General features: G+C 36.8%; 1 protein-coding gene across 1 annotated transcript; it reads left to right on the forward strand.

The window, feature by feature from the left end:
• The first annotated feature begins 126 nt into the window (after positions 1-126).
• Positions 127-4055, forward strand: LOC143583118 (uncharacterized). The gene is made up of 5 exons (XM_077065515.1): positions 127-500; positions 585-1085; positions 1170-1313; positions 1554-2152; positions 2394-4055. The coding sequence occupies exons 1-5, from the start codon at positions 362-364 to the stop codon at positions 3006-3008; spliced, it is 1998 nt and encodes a 665-aa protein (XP_076921630.1). The 5' UTR covers positions 127-361; the 3' UTR covers positions 3009-4055.
• The last annotated feature ends 22602 nt before the right edge of the window (positions 4056-26657 follow it).

Raw genomic sequence — 26657 nt, forward strand, 5'->3', positions numbered from 1 at the left:
TGTGACCCGAAATAGAAATTAATCCAACATAGTATGTTGGAAATTAATTGTACACTATAACAATTAAATTTGTACTGGCCATCTTACATATTTATAAATCATTAGTAGTTTGTTTTAATCTTTCAGCTTTTATATATTTGAAGTATTGTCATGTAACTTTTGTTTATTTCAATTTGTGTTGATGGGGTCCCTTTTGGCAATAATGGCCTGCCTGTCGTCTGATTATTTAAAAAAATACTTTTTTATGGACGTTGACTTCATTCACGTCTATAAATTCATTTCATGGATCTTCAGGGTTAAAAGTTAATTCTGAAAATCACAAGGTATTTTCAAATTGGATGTTCTTGTGATTGTATTCCAGATGAGCCAACCAAGTACAAGCTCTGGTCCAGCAGTTCCAACCATTCCGGAGAACCATTCTATTTCCATTCCTCCACCAGCGAATCTGCCAGCTGCACAACCAGATCCGAAACACCCTCGTTTGGATCTACTACTGAAAGGTAATTTCTCTAACAGGATGTTATACTAATTATCAGAAGAAACTTTGAAATGGCACTGAATTTAAATTGTACTTAATATTGAAGGAAATAGTAGAGAAAAATACATCAATGATGGTATTCCTCTTTATGAAGCTGCTCTCAAAGGAGATTGGAAGGCTGCTAAAGCCAAACTCGATATACAGAATGATCTGGTACGTTTTGCAATCACCGAAAACCATGAAACACTTCTTCACATTGCAGCGTCAGCAGTAAGCACCAAGGCTGTGAAAGAATTTGTGAAAAATCTAGTAGATTTTATGGGAAAAGATGATCTGGAGTTACAAAATAAAACGGGCGATACTGCCCTCAATTCAGCAGCTCAAGCTGGCAACATAGAAATAGCAAAGATAATGCTGAAAAAGAATCCGGGTTTGATTGACATCCCGAATAAAAAAACTTTGATGCCGCTCTATATTGCAGCTTTGTTTGCGCATCCTGAGATGGTGAGGCATCTGTATGGTATATCCAACAAAATGGCAAGCGATTTTTGGAATGATAATAACCGGGGTTGGGCCCTTCAAAAATGTGTGGAATCTGAGATCTTTGGTACTAACCATGTTCCCTAGCTAGCATTTTTTTCTAGTCCATTTAATTTATGCATCAACCTAAATTAAACCAACTCTTTTGTAGATGTTGCTATAAAAATTGTCAATGATATCCCCAAACTACTAGATAAGAGGGGGCTAGTTTGGGATATTCTGTTTTCTTTGGCTGGAAAGACTAAGGCATTTGAAGGAGAAAAACCAAATGTTGTCCTCAGAGTCGTCAAGTATTGTAAGTTGTGCTCCTTACTGTCTTTTCTTTGCTTTAATACTTTCGACACATAAACACTCAATTATTTTGTATAAATATATGCTTGTGATTTGTAGTTAATTACCTTTTTAAATGATTGAAATGTTAAATAGTTTACCTAAACTATATGTTATCACAATAATCTAGTTTACACACAAATTAATTAAGAATCAGAAGAAAGTAGTTAGGTTATGTCTGGATGACTAGAGCTTCTTTTTCTAGTTTTTGTAGTGTTTCGGGTGAAGGAAAATAAAGAAAAAGAAACTGAAGCCCTGCAATTATTAAAAATAATTTGGAGAAAAATGGCAAAACTGCCCAAAGATGATGTTGATGACATACTCCGAGGGAAGCTTGTTAAAATTAATAAGGAAAATAAAGAAAAAGAATGTGAAGCTCTGCCATACTTAAAAAAAATCTGGGAAAAAATGGACAGTGCTAGTGCTAAGAGTGAGATTGAGAAGGAAAATCAAGTGCAGGCCAGAATTAATACAATAGATACCTACCCTTCCCGAGTACTTTTTGTTGCTGCTAAAATGGGCAACACACTTTTTATAACGGAGATCATTCGCTTATATCCTGATACGATATGGAAAATAGATGACAAAGGGAAAACTATATTTCACTTAGCCATCAAACGTCGTCATGCAAAGATCTATAATTTGTTATATGAGATTGGTGCGATGAAAGACTTGATTAATACCATCAGTGACAAAAGTGGTAACAACATGTTGCATATGGTTTCAAAGAGTGGTAAGCAAACTCGGTTTAAAGAAGTGTCTGGAGTTGTCTTACAAATGCAACGAGAGTTATTATGGTACAAGGTACATCTTTCTTTTCTAGCTTACACATCGTCTTTCTATATTCATACTGATGTTGGCACAAGCATACAAAAAATACGCATATATGAGCTTCTAAATCATCTTATTTAGACTTTAGTTTACTAATTCATATTTTTAGGCTAATTAACTTGATGTGACATGTTAACCGTTCCTGCCTAAACAATTTTTACATATGGAGCTAGGGAATTGTTTTGAATAGTTAATTACCTGATATATGTTGCAGGAGGTAGAGAAGATGATCCCACCTCAATATAGAGAAAGGAAGAATAAAGCTGGTGAAACACCAAAAGAGTTGTTCACCAGAAAGCACGCAGACTTGGTAACCAAAGGGGAGGAATGGATGAAAAATACAGCATCTCAGTGTATGGTGGCGGCAACCCTCATAGCCACCATCGTATTTGCGGCCGCTTTTACACTTCCGGGTGGATACGACCAGGACACCGGCATTCCTTTCTTCCGTAAAGAACCATCCCTCATTATTTTCGTGATCGCAGACGCGCTTTCTTTGATATCCTCATCAACCTCGGTCCTCATATTCTTGTCTATCCTCACATCACGTTATGCCGAAGATGATTTCTTGACTTCTTTACCCTATAAACTAATGTTTGGTATTTTAACGCTCTTCCTCTCTATTGTAGCCATGATGGTCGCATTTAGTGCGAGTTTCTTTGTACTTTACAATAAAAAGGTTGAGTGGGTGCCAATCACTATCACTGGTTTGGCCGTCCTACCAGTCATTGTATTCTTACGACTACAATTCCGTCTCGTAAAGGATGTTTATTTTTCGACAATTGGATCTAGATATCTCTTTAAGCCCAAACACATCCTTTACGGTTAAAACCTTTGTTATATTTTTTTCTTCCCATGTTCATCTACTTTATCATAAATCTATTTGTATTTGTTTGTCCTAATATGTTTCTTTTGTAAACACGTAATCATTTTGGGTAAATCACGCTAGATTTCACAACATTCCTTTAATCTGTAATCATTTTGATAGAACACGTACATATGCATGTTGGGTTTTTTTTAATTGAGTGGCGAATTTTATTAGATCAAGGGAAAACTAGCCAAACCGACTCCCAACGCATAAAAAGATTACAAAGTAATATCAAATTTACACCGTTGCTCATTTTGATCTTCTTGTGAAAAAAAAAGGAAAAACAAAACAAAACTTAAAGAGAGATAACTTCCTGACCACTTTTGTTTGCGGGTATGTTAAGTTGGCTAAAAAGATTGTCGTTTCAAACCTCCGAAATGCTCCAACTCGTGATGCAAAAGATGGTTTTGGAACAAGTTTTGTTGACTCTTGCTAATATTCACAAACTCGTAACATTACATGAAGTCGTTGACCGAGAAGGCATAACAGTATAGAGATGTGTTTCCAAACAGTATCTGCTACTGCACATTTAATGAGTAAATGATCAGGTGTAATTTCCGGAACATCCAAACAATTTTGACACAAAACCGAAATAATCTGGATATATTTTCAGCCGAAGTCGTGCGGGTAGAAATCCTATCCAATTAATCAAAGATGCTTATTCATATCCCTGCTGTACCTTTCCATCTTTACTTGAACGGAATTCAAAGAAAAGTACCCTAAATTGGTAACATATCTACTTAGGTGCCTTATTCTATCTCTCACGACAAGTACTATCCTCATCGGTAACAGGTCTAGCTTGTAAGCGTGCGGAATCCACAAAATAGGTTTAGATCTAATTTAGGAAAGTAATTAATGAACATAATAACAAGATTCCCTCAAAATATTTCCACTAATAGAACATTATATATTACAATCAACGCTCAGAACATTCTAGGGTTTTGTGCGACTGACAATTCTAGGTCAGGTCACCTTAATCAATATATGTCAACCGACACTTTTAAGTTAACTCCGTTAGCTAAACTATGTTATCTTTGTTAACTCTATAAGAAAAAGAACATGCATGCCACTTGCCACGTGAGCATACACACATGAGTCTGTTCACGTACGTTGGTGATTAAAAAAAAGTTAATAAATCACAAACTCTCTTTTTGTTTCAGTGAAACACATTAAATTATATAAGTGCAAGATGTAATTATGAACTTTGTTATACATGTTACATGCTATAAAAGTATTACTTGTTACTTATTACATATGCTACATGTTATGTGTATAATAAACTTATGTTATGTTATGCCTAGAGAAAGTATATTAGAAAAATATGTATATGTAGCATCTTTTATTAATATAAAGGTTATCCTAAGTATATTTTTGGTTACTTATAAAGCTAAAGACTAATGGGAGCATTGACACTACGAGGGATTTATGAACGTGTAAGTGGAAAGACTTTTGAGTGGGAAATTATTTCTTTTTCTCTTCCCTTGGCCGACCCTCATATGCGCGCGCACACATACTCTCTTTTTGTTTTTCTCTCAGGTATCACACACCCATACTTGCATAATTGTTAGTGGAATTGGATTAAGGGCTAGAAGATTTTATGATTAACTTGTGTTAGTCAAGTAAGTAAATTTATTTTATGGATTGGTGATTCATATATTATTGTAGGTCCTATGGACGGATCAAACAACACAACGACTAGTCTATTTGGATCAATCTCAATACTAGCTAGCAGAAATCACTAGTGAGGAACTGAGATCTCGGATCTTGTTTGGTTTTGTTATTGCCGAAAGAGGAAAGAAAGAGAGTGAGAGAGAGAGAGAGGTTGGTAAGAGGATAAGGTTGTGTATTTTGGCAAAAGGTTGTGTTTGCATGAGATGCACACACTATTTATAGTGTGTGTTCTCATGCACCATTCATTGTATTAATACGACCCAATGGGCTTCAAGTTGCATGGCCTCGGGCCCAAATATACAAACAAAGACAAACCGACTAGCTAACTTACATAAACGTTAAGGTACAAATAAATACAATAGACTAATAACAAAATGGGCCTAAGAATCTCCCTCTAGTCTTTAATATTTGTTCCGTTAGCTCGTGTCTTCAGTCGGAGTCGGACTCGTAGTCAAACACTTCGTCGATCGAATTAGTTGCAACTGGTATGGTCCTTGTAGTCTTTAGTATTTATTATAATTGAAAGAAGAACTGATTTCGCCAATCGACTTAGTTGCAATTGAAGAATAAAACAATTTCATCTTTGAAATTTAACGAATAAGCGAGCTGAGCACCAAAACGGGAATCTAAAAATTTTCTTGATCCGAACTTGAAATGACGTCTTTGACCAAATCAAACTTTATTCCATTGAAAAGTTTGATAAAAAAAACGCTCATTAAGCCCGTTAAAACTTTCAACTTGAGTTTTCAGTATTTACCAAACTGTCACTGCTAAGTAATTACCAAATTGTCACTGCTGCAATATTACGAAACTGCCACTACAGTTAATTACAAAAACGCCACCAGCAGCTAAAACTTAAACAATCTAGCGTACGAGCTGACCCGAAAAATAAAAATTCTCCGAACATTCCTTTGAACGAGTTACACAAGCGATGACGAAAAACTTTCAAACATTTCACCGAAAAACACTCGATAAAACTTTCTTCTGCTTTGGCTTGTTTGACAAATAAAGTCAACGACAAAACTTTTAACCAAATTTCAAACAAACGCCCAATATACCCCTCACGTTTAATTCAAAGATTTGGACCTGGCGTTTAACTGTTGACCGCTTAAACAAAAAGTTCCCAAAATATCATCACTCGAGTAATCCGTAAAATTCAGCAAGTTCAGCTCGTTTAACAAGAAACAGCAGCAAAATTAGCACGTTTTGGTTCGTTTTGGCACGTTTTAATGCAAAAACAGTTGATTTCAGCTCGTTTTAGCACTAAACAAGCAGTTTCAGCAGCAAAATTAGCATGAAAACAGCTCATTTCAGCAGTTTATGTGCGAAAACAGTACCTTAAAACACTAAAACAACATATTTCAGCACTAAAACAGTAGTTCAGCACGTATATCAGCTCGTTTCGGCAACTTTTCGACAAAAATCAGCACTTAAATTAGTGCGTTTTGGCCCGTTTTGTCAGCAATTCAGTACTAAAACAATTAAATTCAGCACGTTTTGGCCCCTTTCACAACTGAACTTGTAATTTTCTTTCGTTTAACAGTCAATTTCAGCAACCGGCCAAAATACCCTTGAGTTGTCACATCCCAAACTTGTGTCAAAACATCCCAAAGTTATCTTTAAACAACTTAACACAAATCTGAACTTTTGTTGTAGTAATTTGCCCTCTATTCAATATTCAACAAATAACTAGTTTCAAACGAATGAACGGTCTTAATCGGCCAACGAATGAACAGTCGCGAATATTGAAGTTAAACAAAATATTTGTTGTATTATAAACGTTAAGGGTCTGTTTGTTATTAGTTTAAAGTATGTTTAGGTTAAAAGTGTCATTGTAAATATGTTAGGGTTAGTATTGTAAATAGGTTATAACCGTTTGTGATGAAACGTTGCATCGCTTGGTAAGGTTTATATACCCCTCCATCGATCATTATAATTATATCAGACAAAATTTATTAATCAAAGAATTCGTTTAACATCATCAGCGTGTTCTTGTTCTATATTCATATTCAATTATTTGAACACCATATTTGCAACAGTGGCATTAGAGTCAGTTTATCAAATTCATTCTTGGAAAGCACTGACATCAACACAATCAATCAGAATGTTGGGTTTAGATTTAGAGAAATGAACAAAGAGAAAGAAGAGAATTAATCAAATCCAAGCCTGAGTTTGTTAGCTCGATTCAACTGTCATATACCAGTAATTGTTACAACTTTCAGACTATTACCAATCAGTCCCTAACTAACTCAATATTAACTATTTAGTCCCCCTACTTATAATAGCGTAACAATACTTCCCTTCCTAACAACATTTTTGTCCTCAAATATGGAAAGATGGAAATCGTAATTTGAAGTCACAACAAATTCCTAGGTAGCATCCGATAAAGGTAAACCTTCCCAGTGTACTAAAACCTTCATTGTAGCTCGATTATTCCGTTTGACCATTTGTTTATCCACAATTGCACGAGGTTGAAATTGAAATCGAGGAATTGTGGGTAATGGATGAATCTGACCAATTTCGCCCTTATCTGCCTTGAGTAATGAAACATGGAATGTGCTATGAATATGAGATTCCGGGGGTAGATCCAACTTATACGCCACAGAGCCAATCTTTTCCAGAACCAAAGATGCACCATAAAAACGTGGACTCAATTTTTGATGACGCTGTGATTTCAGTGAGGACTGTACAAACGGTTGAAGCTTGAGATAGACCCAATTCCCAGGTTGGAAAGATCTTTCAGTTCTCTTGGCATCTGCTTGTTGTTTCATGCGGGTTCTAGCGACTTCAAGATTTGCTTTTAATTGCTGAATCATAGCTTCACGGTCTCTATGGATTTCCTCTATTGCAGCTACTTGTGTGTCTCCTGGTATAAAAGGTAGATGAATAGGGGGTTTTATACCAAAAAGGGCTTCATATGGAGACATTTTAATAGCCGAATGGAAAGTGCTATTGTACCACCATTGTGCCAAAGGTTCCAAAGGGTTGATGCATTGTCATACTTCTTAAGTATGATTCCAGACACCGATCTAAAACTTCAGTCTGCCCATCCGACTGAGGGTGATACGCAGTAGAGAAAGATAGAGTAATTCCCAACAATTTCATAAAATCTTTCCAAAAATTGCTGAGAAAAATTGGGTCTCTATCAGAGACAATGGAGTTCGGACAGCCATGAATCTTGTAAACAGTGTCCATAAAGGCTTGAGCAACTTGTGGAGCTGAGTAAGGGTGAGATAGTAAAATAAAATGGCCAAATTTGGTAAGTCTGTCAACAATTACCAGAATTGTATCTTTACCTTGGACTTTAGGTAAACCCGAAATGAAGTCCATGGTCAGATCACTAAAAATTGTTTGAGGAGGAGGTAAAGGTTGTAAGAGACCCGGTGTGGCTAAGGTTTCATATTTGGCTTGTTGACAGATATTGCATGTTTGGACATACTGGAGAACATCCTTACTGCATCCTTTCTAATAGAAGGTTTCTTTCAATCTTGCTAGAGTAGGTTTAATTCCTGAATGACCACCCATAGAGGAAGCATGACAATAAGTAAGAATATCATACCTAAGAGAAGCATAATTAGCAATCAAAAGCTTCCCTTTTCTTTTGAGAGTCCTGCCATCCCAAGTTTTATTTTTGACCAAAATACCCTCGGACAATTTGGCTATTAGGTTTCGACTTTCAGAATCATCGGCCCAAGATTTCTGAATTCTGTCCCACAACAAGGGATTTAATGAACTAACTGAGAGTTGGAAGAGAGCTAATCCTTGTACCCTTGAAAGAGCGTCAGCAACTAGGTTAGAAATCCCTTGTTTATATCTGATCTCATAATCATATCCGAGGAGTTTAGAAAGCCAAGTTTGCTGTAAGGGTGTGACCACTTTCTGATCAAGCAAATATTTAAGACTTTGCTGATCAGTTTTGATAATAAAGTGTTTTGTTATCAAATAGTGGTGCCAGTGTTTCACAGCAAGCAATATGGCTAACAATTCTTTTTCCTAAACTGAAAAAACTTGTTGCTTTACTGAAATACCCTTACTTATAAATGCAATTGGATGATTATCTTGCATTAACATAGCTCCTAGGCCTCTTGCAGATGCATCAGTTTCAATAACAAAAGTTTTTGAAATGTCTGGTAATGCAAGAACAGGTGGATTAGTCAGGACAACTTTAAGCTGCTCAAAAGAATTCTGAGCTTCTTGATGCCACACAAAAGCATCTTTTTTTAATAAGTCAGTCATAGGCTTTGCAATAGACCCAAAGGACTTGATAAAACGCCTATAATAACTAGCAAGGCCTAAAAATCCTCTAAGTTGCTTAACAGTGGTGGGAGTAGGCCACTCATTTATGGCTTTAATCTTTGAAGGATCTGTAGCTACCCCTTTACTTGAAATCACATATCCCAAATATTCCACTTGATGACCCCCGAAAGAACATTTTGATCTTTTTGCTCTTAATTCATTTTGCCTCATGAGGGAAAGAACCACTTGTAAATCTTTGAGGTGTTGTTCCCAAGAATGACTGTATACTAATATATCATCAAAAAACACCAAAACTGATTTCCTTAGGACATATTTAAAGGTGTCATTCATTAAGGCTTGGAAGGTTGCAGGAGCATTTGTGAGGCCAAATGGTAATACCAGAAATTCAAAGTGACCATGGTGAGTTTTGAAAGCAGTTTTTGGAACATCTTCTTCAGACATTCTGACTTGGTGATAGCCAGATCTCAGGTTAGAAAAAATAGTGGCCCCACCTAGTTCATCTAATAAATCCTCAATTAAAGGAATAGGGAAACTATTCTTAATTGTTGCTTCGTTTAACTTCCTATAGTCTGTGCACATCCTCCAAGTACCATCTTTTTTTTAACTATTACTACAGGAGCAGCATATTCACTTGTACTATTCCTCACCACCCCTGAATCAATTAACTCTTGAGTCATTTGTTCAATTACATCTTTTTGTGCACTAGGATACCTATAGGGTTTCAAGTTCAAATTGACATTTGCATCTTTCAATTTGATCTTGTGGTCACAAGGACGATTAGGAGGGAGTCCTTTCGGGATAGCGAATACATCATCAAACTGATTTAAAAGAGCATTTAAGGCTACCTGATCAAATGATCCAATCATAGTGGGTTGGTGTTGGTTAAGAAGATCAGAATCTGTAGATAAGCTGCAAAGATGGGCTTGGACAATGGTATCTTTTTGCTGCAACCAGGAATTTAATCTTTCCATTGAACATAGACTTACACCTTTGGATTTTGACCCTTTTAGTTCAAAATTGTGCTGGTCAATAGTGAACTTCATAGTTAATTCTTTAAAGTTCCAAGTGATGTCATTTAAGGTCTGCAACCATTGTATGCCTAACACAACATCATAGTTGCTTAATGGAATAATCAACATATCACCCTTAAACCAATTACCTTGCATGTTCCATTGGAAATCCTTACAGATTTTCATGCAGTTTAGTTTATTACCATCAGCAATGGTAACTGGCATATTGCTTACAATTTGCACAGGACATTGAAGTTTTGTAGCCAACTTATCATTAAGGAAATTGTGTGTGGAACCACTATCGATTAATATTTGTAATGGTTTAGTTCCTATATTTCCCACAATTTTCATGGTGGAAAAGGAAAGAATACCAGTAATTGCATTCAATGAAATCTGAGGATCTTGATCTTGTACAGGGTCAGTTGTTGGTTGTAGGTTCCCAGCCGGATCTACACAGGAGTATCTTGTAACACGAGGGTGCGGAATCCCTACGTAATACGATACGAGTGTAAGATAAGCAATACGTTGAATGAGTATGTAAACACACGAGATAATACTTGAGAACTTGATGTATTTCAATTGCCAACACGTGATGCACAAGATCACTAAAACACGTTCCGGAAAAACCTTTTATCAGACAAGCCGAAGTGGAGGTTTAAATAGACCTCGACAACTTCGCCTAACATACTAGGCAAAGTTGTGATAACTTCGCTTCACAAGTTCGCTTACATCCCAGGAGAACTTATACAAAACAATATTCAAAACCAAACAAACAATCTAAAACGATTACAGACACATACAAAACACAAGATACTGAACTACTGACATCATGAACCAACAGACTCCCCCTTGGCAGTAGCTTCATATATCTATCTTCATTCTCGTGTCATGTAATCCCAAAACTTTCATACCACTCGTCTTCAAGCATGGACGCCCTGCCTTACACAGACAGAGACCACCCTCTGGTACTTCTTGGCTTCATCCTTCCACGCAGGAATATGGAATATCTTCTTATCATTCAGTACATGCAAATCAGCTTGAGACAAATTAACCAAGTGCATGGGATCATACACTCTGAGAATCTCCTGTTCGTCCTCATCTTCTATAACAGCTTCAGCTGTCTGACAATCAACGTACAACCACTTGAGATTCTTTAACACGTCTTTGGCATCATCTTCATCGGAACCTCTTTCAAGCAACGAATTGGCTTATACTTCATTACCATCCAGAGCTTACCAACAGCCCTCATACCTCGATCCTTGTCATCGACTAGCTTCCCCTTCTGAAGCTTTAGTAACTCAAACTTTTTCCTCTTTGATACTCTCCTTTCACTAACTCATCACCTGCACCGCCTGACGGACCAGCACACTCCCCCTGGGATGTGGAGGCTCCAAGAGTTTGTTCAGTTCTTGGCAGCTGTAACGATTCCGGCAAATTCAGGTATACCCTAGCCGGAATATACTATTTACGTGTTATTCAATACTGAATATATGAATTATAATGTGTTTATACGAGTATATAAGATTCACAGTACGAATTATACTCGAATATACAGCTAGTCGTATTGAAATTACGATTAATCGATGAACGGTTATTGAAACCCGAACGAATCGGGGATTACATTATAGACGAAATATATAATGTTTAGTGATGTGTACGAAGTATTAAAGCTTCGGGATAAATGAATTATAGCACAGAAAAAGGATTTCGATTTATTAGTACGTCGGTACGATAAACGAAACCTTTAACATCAAACCAAGCAAGAGACGATCGATCAAGCCGAAAAAGATGCACAATTACCGACAATATGATGTGTTAAGTCAATAAATGTCATGGTTTAAGTTTTTAAAGTTTTTAAATAGGTTTTATATAAATTTAAATTTTAAGCCGAAAACCGACCGTTTTGGCCTCGTTTTGAGCGGAATTAAACGTTTAACCGAAAAACGAACTGAACCAGATTATCCACAACATTATCCGGATTACACAATCCGAATGTGTGGCCAAGGTTGAAGATGTGGGCCCCACCCCACACCTTACATGGACCGATCGGTCCATTAGTACACACACACACATTTCATTTTCCTTTTTCTAACACCCCAACTCCACAATCCTCTCAACACTCTTCAACATTCATCCAAATCCTTGATTTTTAACAAGAATCATAAGGTAAAAACATGGTTATAATGGTTGATTCATAGTTTTGATTCCATGATCTTAAGTTGTTTGCAAGAGAATGAAGTTTCAAGTGAAAAATGGGTGAAAACCCGAGATGAAACCGATTCTTGCATGACCAAGTAATGTATACAAGTTATACAAGGGATCTTGGTCCAAGAAAGGAGTTAAAAGAGTCAAAAACGAATTTTTAAGGTTAAAATCTTTGTTTTGATGTCTTAACCGAAACCATGAAAGAAATGGCTTGATTGTGGGTATAACTTGCTTGGTGTGGTGTTGTTGTGCTTGTAGGTGTTGTAGCTAGTTGCTAGCAAAGGCTAGAAAGCAAGATCTTTGCGATCTAAAGCTAGAAACACAAGGTAGTTCGGTTTTTCGTATGATTTGTAAGATTTGGACAGATTATGGTAGACTTAGAGTTGAGTCATCAAATTTCACAGAGATGATCTACACATGAAAATATGAGATCTGTGAAATTTTGGTAATTTTTGGATAAAGGATGAATATTTGGTGAATTTAATGCTCGGTTTTGGCTAAAAATGGTGAAAAATAGCTAAACATCATGAAAAGTTCTGGAAAAATTCAGATAAGCTTTTTATAACATATAAAAGTCACACACAAAAGTTCAGGTCCATTGAAGAAGTCTAAGTAGGCTTTTCGGTAAAACGAGTTTTAGGGTGTTCTAGCTTGGTTTTGGTGAAAATGGCATGAAAAATGAGATTTTGGTTCTGGAAAAATTGCAGGGGACTATGTGGATGGCAGGGGTCATCCCAGAAAAATTTGGGATTTTTCTAAGGTAATTTGGTATTTTCGACATATTTGGTGTTTAAATGACGTTTAAAAATAGATAAATAAATGCTAAATATAGAAATTAAATCTGGAAATATTTTATAAAATTCCTTACTGTCAAAAACTGAATTGTGCAAAATTTCAAGATCCGAGACTAAACGGATATTTATTTGTGCTAAATGGAACTTAAAAACAAACTTTTAAAGCTTAAAACGTGTAAACCGGCAAAGTTCGCCTAAGCGAGCTGACTGGTGTATAAAAACCTTAAAAATGGACTATTTTCATGAAACTAAGTTAATCAAGTAAAAATAAATCATCCGAAAATAATTCGGATGATTTGGGTAATTTTACCCGATTTAGCCGTTTCCGGTGTATTAAAGACGGAAACGGGCCCCGCGGCCAAACGGGGTGTCTTAACCGAGCTCTAATTTCACCACTTTAATTAAAATATCAATAACAACTATTTTCGGGTCGTATGTGGCCAAACTCATTTTTGAAAACATAAAGACGAATAACCGTGCTAGGCACGCAAAACGAGAAAAACAAACTAATGGTAGTTTTGACTAAAGAACTCTAAGTGATATCACAATCTAAGTCCTGAGAAGTGTTTCGGGGTTAACATTGTCCCCGGATCGTGTACGGTACTGGGTTAACAGTGTCCCCAGACGTACCGGTTAACACGAATTTAAGTTATATTAATAGAAATTGTGTAGTAACGACTTAGGGATCGTATTACAGATCCGGACAGGTAGCCGTGCACAGTATTACATCGTTGCTCATAAAAAGGTGAGTTTTCACGAGCCCCTTTTTACTAAACTGTTTTAAATATTTTCCCTGGGCGGAAAGCATGTTTTTATCAAAGTGTTTAAGTACGTGCTGATCGCATGGAAATGAATGTGTTTATACAATGTTTATTGTACGGGAATCGTACGGTAATGTATTAAGATGGTAATTGTCTGAGTTGCTAATATTGTAAGGCCGAAACATAGTTCTGGGTTAACAGTGTCCCCAGAGGTTATTAAGTATGTTTCTGGGTTAACAGTGTCCCCAGAGGTTATTAAATGTAATTCTGGGTTAACAGTGTCCCCAGAGGTTATTAAATGGGTTTCTGGGTTAACAGTGTCCCCAGAGGTTATTAAACGTGTTTCTGGGTTAACAGTGTCCCCAGGGGTTATTTGATATGTTTCGGGGTTAACAGAGTTTTCACTTGTGGGCTCAGCATAATTACATCGCTTATTTATGATTATTATAATGATTTGTTATGGTTTATTTAAATTAGTGAAACTCACCAACTATTCGTAGTTGACCCGTTTTCTTTACATGCTTTCTAGGTACACCCAAATTGGAATGAGTGATACGTGCTTGATGATGTGTGCTATTTTGTGGAAGATTAAAGATCTATATTTTGCATTAAATATGTTAATGTACTATCGGTAAAACTTATGTGATAACGCCTAGATGGTAACGAAACTCAGAACAATGTAATATGTTTAAATTAATGTAGTGGTGTTTTCTTTATAAGCAAGGTTGTTGATATCAGACGTGTCTGTTGCATCCCGTGTACGTTTCCGCTGCGGTTACGGGGTGTTACAGCAGCTCACCACCTGCATCTTTCGATACATTGGGATCATTGTCTCTGTCTTGTCTTGTCTTTGTTCTCAGCTCATCACGTTTGCAGCTACTCTCCCCCTGAGAAGCCAAGTACTTATCCATTACCGCTCGGCAACAAAACGTTCCAGAGCCAGATTTGAACAAAGATGATTCTTAGATAAATTTCGCCGAGGGTTTTAAGAGTGAAAGTTTGACCGATTTTGACTCTTGTCTTCCTTTTATACTTTATGAAAAACCCAATACTTTATTTTATACACAACTAAGATAAACAAATAAAATAGTATAAAATAGAAAGACGTAAAATAACATTGACGGGATCAAATTTCAGTCTTGAGGAAATCCTGCATGTTTTTGAAAAGATCCGAACAGGAATCATAATGATTAAGCGGCTGTCACTCAGATTCACGTTCAGCGGTATTATGACATAAAGAAGCAGGTTGTAGGCAGGTATAAAACTTAGTATGGTTTTCATTGCTCAGTGATACGGATTAGGTTCAATTAAGCTCAAAATTTAGATGGACATCACATGAGAGATTGTGATGCCTCCTATCTATTCTCAAAGCGTATTTGGCTTTCCCAAGTCACCCCGAGTTGACTTCGACCTGTAGTGTCTGATTAATCTATGAGCACAAGTCTATCATCGGAGTCTTCTTCCCGTTCTTTCTTATACTTAGAAAATATTCTTTCTTGCCTCTTTCTTGATATTTATAACGAGACTAGCTTCAAAGGCTCAACTATAATATTTTTTTATTTTTTTATTTATTTTTTTTAGTTAAAGACCATAATATACCTGCAAGTCCCGAATCTGGATCACTGCAGATTACATAATACTATCTTCTTGGGAATCAGACCACTCACGGGCTCGTGTATGACTGGGTAATCACTTTTCTGCCTATCATTCGGAAAGATGTATATGGAGACATACATAACTCAGAATGATTCTCCACATTAAATCGAGAAGATTTAGTTTGTATCACTTCTACTTTTACGCACCATAGAAAGCTACCATTACATACAATGACTGTTCGAGAGTCTTTTAGGCCTAATAACTTCACCAGTTAAGCACACAGAATCAGTTTTTCTATCAATTTCCAAGGTTGGATCAATTTTCTTTTAAACATCGTATTGAAACTTCTTACGAAGTTATAGACTTGAAAAATTATATCATCTCCCCCAAAATATTTTAAAATTCTAGCGCCCCGATCAAGTCAAAGTCTTTAGGTAAATGGCTCTCCTGAAGATCCAATGGATCAGCTGGACCGACCACATACAAGTATATGTCCTTTTAACTAAGTATGAACGACTAATTTTAAGCAAAAGAATAAAAACCCATCATAAACCGCCCCGATCGCTTTCAGTCATCTGGTTAATGGCTATCCTTATAATCTACAGGTAGAAGTAAGGAACAAACATATCCTTGGATATGTCCTTCAAACTAGAGCAACCGACATAATTTTAAGCGATAATGTTTTTTTTTGTTTTAATAATAATAAAAATAGAGAAAACACGGTTACTCGGGATTGATCATCCCATTAAGCCCAACAAGATTTTGAAAACGGGATCGGCCAAACGCTTTAGTAAAAAGATCGGCAAAATTATCAAAAGAATCAACATTCTTAAGCACGAATAATTTCTTCTCAGCACAATCCACGGTTTGTCTTTTATCTTCACCCTTTGAGTTATGCCTGAAACCCTCTTCTTCGTCAATCAACATCTGAGTATCCATCCTTTCTTCCATATCAATGCCTGTAAACCTCCCTCCACTTTCTCATTCAAAACTTAATTTTTTTCCTTGAACAACTTTCCAATCACGTAACAATTTCTTGTTACTAGACATGTGCCGGGAACAGCCACTGTCAACAACCCACATATTGTTTACAGCCATGTTTGACTGTTCCTGCACAATTAAAGAGATAGATTAAAATCTGGGGACCCAAGACCTTCTGGTCTTGGGTTGAGTAAACCTGTTATCCGGTATCCAGTACCTTGATTGCCCAAAGTCAGTTTGAGGATAGTTTCTATAAGTTCTGACCGGAAAACTTCTAGAGGACTGGCTATGAGGCCATCCAAACCTTCGTGAATTAACTGAATTATAATTGTTGGTTTGGTAGTTTACTGCGAAAAAACGAGACTGATTTCTTTGAAATCTTGGATTAGTCCAATGATTGAAATTTGGTGTGTTCACTTTCTTACCAGCATCATAATTAGTATTCGTCTTATTCTCAGTTTTCAGAGGCCTCATACTTCTAAATTTTCTCTGTTTCAGAGGACAATCAGCGATAAGGTGTCCTACTTTGTTGCATCTGAAACAACTTCTGTTTTGAACTTTCGTCTCAACAGTTGTTGCAGATGTCGAGGTTGCGTTACTAACCGTTTGTCTAACATATGGCGGGACAAACAGATTTAGGGAAGATTTCTTTTCATCAGGCTTATATTCCTCCCCACGTTTTAGTAACACAACCTTTTCTTCTATCTCATCAGATTCAGAAGACTTGTCTGAATTTGATGAGACGGAACTAGAGACAGATCCAGTGACATTAGAAGTTGTCTTACTTGTTTCACTCTCATTAACTTCGGTTTCTTTAGCATAAACTTTTATTGGAACTGTCTGACTAATTTCAACATTCTCAGATTGCTTATTACTAGGATTAAATGTGTAATTATTGTTGTACGGTGGTGGAACTTCAGAGTATCCAATTACCCTTTTGATAATCGGGGAACGTTGAACACTTATGATGTGATCTAACATCGCAGAAGAATTTCTAAATTGTTCAATTTTTCTATTCAGTTCCACCACTTTTACCTGGTAATCAGCTATCTGTTTATCTTTTTCAGCAATTAGTTTGGTCTTTTCTTCTAACACTTCATAACTAAGATCAATCACTTGTATTTTTTTAGCTAGAGCGGCTTTAAGACTTCTGATATCCTTTTCACTAGCTTTTATTTTTACCGAGTAACTGTTTTCTTTAGTTTTAGAATAGTGATGATCTTCTTTTAAGTTTTTAAATTGAGTGTCCAAACTAACAAACTGATCAGTTTAAGTTTTCAACTGATCAGACAGGTTTTCACATTGTTCACAATGAAGTTCAGAACTTACCTCAGAGAGCTGATCGTTCACTTCTGCCATGTACGCTTGATCTTCTCCCATTTCTTTATCACCTCCTCCAGTTTCGATGTTTACCAGATTTGCCTGTTCGAACACCTCCTCTACTTGTATATTCCAGTTGTATCCACCGTTTTGTTGAGATACCATAGCCTTGTTTTCACTTCCACCCCCATTCTGTTGAGTAGGTCTGTTTTGGCTTCGTTCGACTCTCTCATTTGTACACTCTTTAGCAAAGTGACCATTTTGTTGACAGTTATAACAACGAACTTTTGACTTATCAAACCCCGGTCTTTCTCCAACGAACTTTCTACCAGTTTTCTTCATAAATCTCTTTACCCTTCTTACTATCATAGCCATCTGCCACTGCAGATCTATTTCTTCAAGATCATCGGCATCTATCTGATCATAGTCTTCATCCAAAGTTGCAGGGTCGACTATTTTTCCTTTGGTGTATTTCTCATAAGATGCAATGAAGGAGGCATAAAGAGCAAGCTATTGTTCAGCTGATTTCACACTCATAGGCATCTGTGAGTAGTTCTTGCTAGAAGCATTGGTTGAGAAATTACCAGATGTGGTTTGAGGTTTTGAGGAACTACTACCTCCTTCTACAAAACATACGTCACCATCCATATTGAGAATCACATGACCATCTGGAGTGGATTTTGGTTCCCCCTTTGAGTAGTAGGCATTGGATTCTGTTTTTGAACTTGAGATTGAAGTGACCTTAGCACCATACATTCCCGGATCCTGAACCTAATCAGTAGATGTCTCCTTTCGAGCCATGTTAAGTTCAAAATTCTGTAACTTATTTACCACTGTCTCCAAATCAATCTTCTCAAAGTCCTTATATTCTCTCATTAGAACTGTGTACATCTCCCATTTTGGTGGGAGAGCATCAAGAAGCTTTTCCACTATCTCTTCTTCCTTGTATTCAATGGAGTAGTTATTTAGCTTGGTCATCAGATGATAATATCGTGTGATTATGTCATCAAGTGATTCGTTTTTCAGATACTTGAATACGGAGAATTGAGTTTTCAGCAGCTTTGTCTTGGAGGTACGTATCCCAACATTTCCTTCATATCTATTCTCTAGTTCTTCCCATAGCTCTCTAGCAGTTTAGTATTTTTTGAAAGTATGGAGAATCTCTTATGGAAGTGCCATTGTTATAGCTGCATGCGCTTTACTTTCTGCCTCATACATTTTCTTTTCATTATCTTCCATCTTACTGTACTTCTTAATCTGTTCACGACCCTCAAACAAGGACGTTGTAGGAATGTACCCGTCTTGAATGCAAACCCACATCTTTGCGTCTTGATACTTCACATATTGTTCAAATCTATCTTTCCACGCAACGAAATTGGTACCCTTAAGCAGTTTCGGAGCTTTAGTTGCTGAACCGGCTTCAACCACCATCTTTACCAGCTCTGTGATGTTTATCAAAGTCATAGTTGAAAGAATTGTGATTCAAGAGTCAAAAACAGAATTCTGGGAACAAAAATGGCGGAATTATGACAACTTCGCTTGTCCCCTAACTTCGTTTGGACCTAACTTCGCTTGGACCTTAACTTCGTTTGGACCTTAACTTTGCTTGGACCTTAACTTTGCTTAAACCCTACGTTCTGTGACGGCAAGTTTGCCCAAAGAACAAAGGTTTTTGCAGGTTTGGTTAGGTTGATTGCGAGGGACGCGAGGGTGATTTGGAGGTTTATTTGATGAGGGAAGAGGGGAAAAAGACAAAAACGAAGTATATCAACGTAAACTCGTTCCGCGAATAGTCAAACGGAACGATCTTAACATCCGTGTGATAATCCCGAACCACACAATCACGAGAAAAATGCTCTGATACCAATTGTAGGTTCCCAGCCGGATCTACACAGGAGTATCTCGTAACACGAGGGTGCGAAATCCCCACGTAATACGATACAAGTGTAAGATAAGCAATACGTTGAATGAGTATGTAAACACATGAGATAATACTTGAGAACTTGATGTATTTCAATTTCCAACACGTGATGCACAAGATCATTAAAACACGTTCTGGAAAAATCTTTTATCAAACAAGCCGAAGTGGAGGTTTAAATAGACCTCGACAACTTCGCCTAACATACTAGGCGAAGTTGTGATAACTTCGCTTCACAAGTTCGCTTACATCCTAGGCGAACTTATACAAACAATATTCAAAACCAAACAAACAATCTAAAACGATTACAGACACATACAAAACACAAGAGACTGAACTACTGACATCATGCACCAACAGAAGTTGTTGATTCTTCCACATAAGTATCATTATCAACCTCCTCATTTATTTCAAACATATACAGTGGCTCGTTTGGGCACTTATGTGTAGATGTAAATTTTTCAGGGCACCAAAAACATTCACCACGTGCCCTCTTCTCATCCATTTCTTTACTAAAAACTCTCCTGTGATTATGTGGTTTAAAGGAACAGGATTAGGATTAAGAACTTTTGGTGGTCTTTGTAGCAAGGACAGTTTATTTGTATTTGCAGCAGGTGCAAATCCTTTTGAAAAAGATGTAGGAGCTCTAGGGGTATAGCTAGAAATAGGTTTGTGAGATGAGTTGTAATTCAACATGGTGATATTAGCATCATTTTGTAATTTGGCTAAGTGGTATGCATCTTTCAGGGTGGTGGGTTTGAAAAGTTTCAAATAACAACGAATTTCAGGTTTAAGCCCTTGGATGAAGAGACTTACAGCATATTCTTCAATAATATTGACCCTGTTAAGTAATAGGTCAAAGGCTTCAAAATACTCTTCCAATGAATCTGTTGTACTAGTGATTTTAGGGCTCCCATTCCATCTTCCATTAAAACCGATGAAAATCTTGAAGTCACAGATCGAACATACTCATCCCAAGTAAGGCTACACCAGAATTTTGCCTTATTTTCATATAAGATTGATGCCATTTAAGTGCTTTACCTTCAAGATTTACTACAACGTATCGGATCTTCAATCTTTCAGGTGTTTCATCAATTGCAAAGAATGCTCACATTTGTAAATCCATTCTTCCACTTCTGTGCCATCAAATTGTGGAAAATCAAGCTTAGTGAAACGATTGAAATTCCGAGACAATCATGATTCGTAATCATCTGCCTGATTACAGTAATTGTTGTGATGACTAGGGCCTGCTTCATGATCGAAACTGGTGTTATGGTTGTTAAAATTGGCACCGCCATTGTTGTGGTTGTTGGAATTGGTACCGCCATTGTTGTTATTCTTCTGATTCTTGAGTAATTCCGCCATCATTGCCTTCAATTCCGCCATATCTGCAGTATTCTTGTTTGTTGCAACTTTAATTCCTTTCGAGACTTCATGAAGATCTTCAATTGATCGCTGATTACGATTAACCGTTGATTCTAATCGAAGCAACGAGTTTTCGTGTTCCTTTACAGTCTTCTCCAGTTCTTGATTCTTATCTTGATTGCGAGTTGTTGCCATTGATTCAATTTGGGGTATTTTGCCTTAAATTGAATGTTGATTGAAATTGAACGCCGGTGGAAGAGTGTCCGAGAGGTTCGAACAGCTCTGATACCACTTTTGGGTTTAGAATTAGAGAAATGAACAAAGAGAAAGAAAAGAATTAATCAAATCCAAGCCTGAGTTTGTTAGCTCGGTTCAACTGTCATATACCAGTAATTGTTACAACTTTCAGACTATTACCAATTAGTCCCTAACTACTCAATATTAACTATTTTAGTCCCCCTACTTATAATTGCGTAACACAGAAGGGTTTGTTTATGAAATTGATTGTTTGATCAATTGGAAGGACGTTGTTTTGATTGATCGTTCAAAATAGAAGCAGATGACACTTTCAATTGAATCCAAACTTGATTATGTTTCGCATCGTTCATAGGCAGAAATTGAAATCAGAAGTCATCGCCAATTGAAATTAAAAGGTTTGATTATTAATATAGGATTGATTTTTCGTTGGATTAGAATATTCTGGTTTGATTTCCATCGATGGTGTGGTTATCAAATTCACGAATAAAGGAATTAACAATTTTAAATTGAAGCAGTGGCTTATTGATATTTGAATTGTTACTGCACTTCTTTGGAATTCTCAATTTAAAATCCATAAATTAAGAATTAGGTTGTTTTGAGAAAACAACAGATTGTCCTGTATTGGTTTAAATGCCATTAAGAATTGTTGTTTTCTTTTGAAATTTTGAAATCGTTGGGTTTGGAAAAAAGGGGGCAGAAAGTTTCTCTTGTTTATTGGCCATCATCATCAAATATTGTTGTTTAGTTGTTCGTTGGTTTGACGAAGAAAAAAAAAGGTCAAAGTCAAAAGTGGCTTTTGTTTTCTTGATAAGGAGTATAAGGAAGTTTTTGTATGTACGTGTTTGTTTTTTACTCAACCTCAAATATTGCAAGTTTTGAATATTGAGTAAAAGAGAAAAGGAATGGTAACAAACGATTAAGGTTTTTGGTCAAGGGGAATCGTGATCAACGGCGGAGAAGCACGATTGATTGTCAACATCAGATAGGCGGGTTTGATTGTCAACATCATATTGGCGGGATTGGCATCAACAGCAGGAGGGTTTGACTTTCAACAGCGAAGCGGGTTTGATCAGATTAGGAACTAAAAGGATAACCAGGTTTTGTTTTATTAAATCTTGTACAAGTATTATCATAGTTGATTAGTACTTGTGGGAAGATAAGGAAAGTTATTTTTAGTAGAAGTGTTTATTAGTTTAGAATAGAAAGTAGGCACGCACTATGGGGGATGAATCATCTAACAAAGAACCAGTTGTTATTAAGGAAGGAGGAACGTCAATGACTTTTCAATGTCCAATTCTAAATTCCACAAATTACACAATTTGGGCTGTAAGGATTCGAGCAATTTTTAACGTCCATGGAATTTGGGAAGTAGTGGAACCAAATGCGGAAACAGAAACGGAAGTGGATGAAAAGAAAAATAATATGGCAATTGCATTACTATACCAAGCACTTCCAGAAAATATGGTTTTGCAAATTAAAAATCTTACTTCAGCAAAAGATAGTTGGGATGCATTAAAGGTTCGACATGTGGGGGTTGATAGAGTTAAGGAAGCACGCATTGAAACACTCGAGTCAGATTTTGAATCATTAAAGATGAATGTTAATGAATCACTCGATGTTTATGCTGGAAAGATTAGTCAAATCGCATCACAAGCAAGTAGTCTTGGGCACACTTTGGATGATAAAAGATTAGTTCGAAAGCTTTTGGGTCTGTACCAGAAAAATACATTCATATAGTAGCAGCGATCGAACAGTTTGCAAATCTTAACACGATGCCGTTCCAAGAAGCAGTTGGGAGATTAAAGACTTTCGAGGAACGCACTAAGAAGCAAACTAAGGAGGAAGACATGTCAGGAAAACTTCTATTCACTAAAATGAATGAAAAGGAAATGCGCAAACACCATAAATGTGAGCATTGCGGTTGTGGGAACTCATATTAGGAGGGCTTTGGACGTGGCCAAGGAAAAGGTCGGGGGTCCGGTAGAAGTCGAGGCGATGGTCGAGTACAATAGGACAAGCGTCACATACGGTGTCACAAGTGTCATGAACTTGGGCATTACATGAATGAATGTCCAACATGGGAAAAGAAAGAGGAAGCGAATCTGATCCAGGAGGAGGACGAGGAACCAACTCTACTTTGAAGAAGATTGAAGACCTCACTTGAACTATATTTAGTTTAAGGGGGAATACTGAAGTTAAACAAAATATTAGTTGTATTATAAACATTAAGGATCTGTTTGTTATTAGTTTAAAGTATGTTTAGGTTAAAAGTGCCATTGTAAATATGTTAGGGTTAGTATTGTAAATAGGTTATAACCGTTTGTGATGAAACGTTGCATCGCTTGGTAGGGTTTATATACCCCTCCATCGATCATTATAATTATATCAGACAAAATTTATTAATCAAAGAATTCGTTTAACATCATCAGCGTGTTCTTGTTCTATATTCATATTCAATTATTTGAACACCATATTTACAACAGCGAATACATGGATCAAATTAGAATCATATGAACTATCGAAGCATCGAAACACAAATCAGAATAACGCGGAATCAAAATTTAACATCATCGGAGATCGGGGTCAAATAGCTAGGGTTTCTCTCAAATGCACAAACTGATATGTATAACACAACAAGCAGCTTACAGCAGGATGAAAAACAGACTTAGTTTTCCGATGACCGGAAAATTATGTTTTGGTTAGGGATGGCAATGGGTCGGGTCTGGGACGGGTCTAGGTATTCCCAGACGAACCCGATTATAAAAACCCGTCCCAGACCCGCCGGGTTTTTATCGGGTAATTACCCATCGGGTATCGGGTAAACCCGCAGGTTTCGGGCATACCCGTCGGGCACACCCAAGTTAAACCCATCGGGTATCTATCGGGTTTTGACAATACACACACACACACACACACACACACACACACTAAATATTAAACTTTTCAATGTTACGATGACTTTAAGTATATATATATGAGTTTAGAAATATGTATGTCAGTACGTGTAGCATTCGATATATATAAATATATATATATAACAAATATATAAAAGCATATATAACAAAAGCAAACAAATATCTAAACATTCGATGACTTATCGAAACTAACAAAAGCAAACAAATATATTATTTTTAATATTATTATATACTAAACATATATATATATATATATATATATATATATATATATATATAAATATATATAAAAAATTATGCCGGGTATATCGGGTAAATGGGTCAATGTTATCGGGTAATCGGGTCGGGTAACCGGGTATTTTATAAATCCCAAACCCGTCCCAGACCTGCAAAAAATTTCGAAAATAATCCCAAACCCGTCCCAATATGTCGGGTTTCGGGTATTCCCATCGGGTCCGGGTTTAACTGTCATCCCTAGTTTTGGTCGGAACAGTTTGTTATAGTAACAGGAAAATTCAGTTTTCTTGACGGAAATTACTTTTAGGCGGCTGACAGAAAATCAAATTGATGGAAAATCCAGTTACCACCGCTAGAAAAGCTTACACAATCTGAATAAATATGCCGGAACAACTGTTACACTTCGCCGGAAAAGTAGTTGCATCGCCGGAGATGCGGTTATATGCCCGAAAACACATTGGAAACTCAACCGAACATCAATTTGAACTCTGATTTGGATACGAATACACTCCTGGATGAATCCTAAACAGTTCTAAACGTCAATATCAACAAATTATATTCCGAATTAACTGAAATTCAATCCGAACAAACTGGAATCAAAATCAAACATGATATAATGATTGGTTTCACATGAAATTCAGCGATTAGATGTAAAATTGAGTACCGAAGTGTTGAAACTCAAGATGTTCTTGAGTCACATGTTGAAGAATCTTCCCATCTTTGATTGATCAATCGGCTGAAGAAAACGTCACCAATCTTCAAGATAGCATTTTAGTTTATAAAAATCCGGCACTTCGGATTAATTCGTATCATCCTCAGGAAAATATAATTGGTGATGTGAATGATTGTGTTAACATACGACGACAGGTTACTAACGTTTGCAACGATAATATATTGTGTGCATATGCGGATATGCATGCTTCGGGAATCATGAGTATCACTAGATACACCTGCTTCTTTTCTCAGATTGAACCGGCAAGTGTTCCTATGTAACTTCAAGATTCATCTTGGGTAGAAGCGATGCAAGAAAAGTTGTACCATTTCGTGAGACCAGGTGTTTGGGATATCATCAATAAACCAGATCGGGTTAAAACGACTATCCCGACAAAGTGGGTATTTAAATGCAAAAAAGATGATCATGGGGTCATTGTCGCAACAAAGTACGATTAGTTGCGCAAAGTTTTAATCAGCAAGAGGGTGAGGATAACACTGAAGTATATACTCCAGTTGCGAGACTGGAGGATATATGCATTTTCTTAGCCTATGCTACCTTTAAGAATTTCAAGATTATCGTATGGATGTTAAGAGTGCGTTTCTTAATGGGGAGCTTCATGAATAATGTATGTGAAGCGACCTCCTGGTTTTGAAGATCCGGACTATCCTGCGCGTGTTTACCGATTAAACAAGACTCTATGTGGTCTTCATCAAGCCCGAGAGCTTGGTATAGCACACTTGCTGAAAATTTGACTGATAGTGGCTTCAAACGAGGGACTGCCGATTGTACTATCTTTTACAAGACGGTCGAAGAAGATTTTCCCCTAGTCCAGATCTATCTCAATGACATTATATTTGTCTCAACAAACGAAAATTTATATAAGGACTTCGAGAGATCGATGCAAACAAGATTTGAGATAAGCTCGACGGGAGATATGAGTTTCTTCTTAGGGTTGCAGGTTCTTCATTCTGACGAAGAGATTTTTATCCATCAAAAGAAGTATGTGAACGATGTCTTGAGCCGATTCAAGATAACTGCCGGATAAGTCCCTTCTATTCCTCTTCCCGTGGGTCACAATTTGTCACCGGACGAATAAGAGGATACCGTCGATCCTACCCTCTACCGAGCAATAATTGGCTCTTTAATATATTTAACTGCATCGTGTCATAATATAATGTTTGTTGTTTGTCTTTGTGCCAGGTATCAAGGGATTCCCCAAGTGACTCATCAGGAGGCTGTGAAGCATATTTTCCACTATCTGAGGGGTAATCATGACATCGGGTTATTATATCTCAAGGATGATAGTTTTGATCATACTTCTCTCTTACGTCTTGTTCTTGAGTTTTTTAACCAAGGAAAGAAAAGGAAAGGAGAGGGAAGGATAAGAAAGGGAAGGTAAGGGAAGGAAAATTTTTTAATTAGGTGTGTTCTTGAGTTGGAAGGAAATTAGAGGAAAGGAAATGATAACTATGTTATCCTTAGTAATCGGCCCATTTTTAAGAGGATAATTTATCGGGAAAAAACATCAATTTAACCCCTCCTAACTCCTCCTACTCCTTTTCTTTCCATCCTAAAAAAAAACTCAAGATCACCCATTTGAAGCTGAA

This window comes from Bidens hawaiensis, unplaced genomic scaffold (assembly GCF_021521415.1).
Source record: "Bidens hawaiensis isolate Kalapana, Puna unplaced genomic scaffold, B.hawaiensis_p1.1 tig00032132_1, whole genome shotgun sequence".
NCBI lineage: Eukaryota > Viridiplantae > Streptophyta > Magnoliopsida > Asterales > Asteraceae > Bidens > Bidens hawaiensis.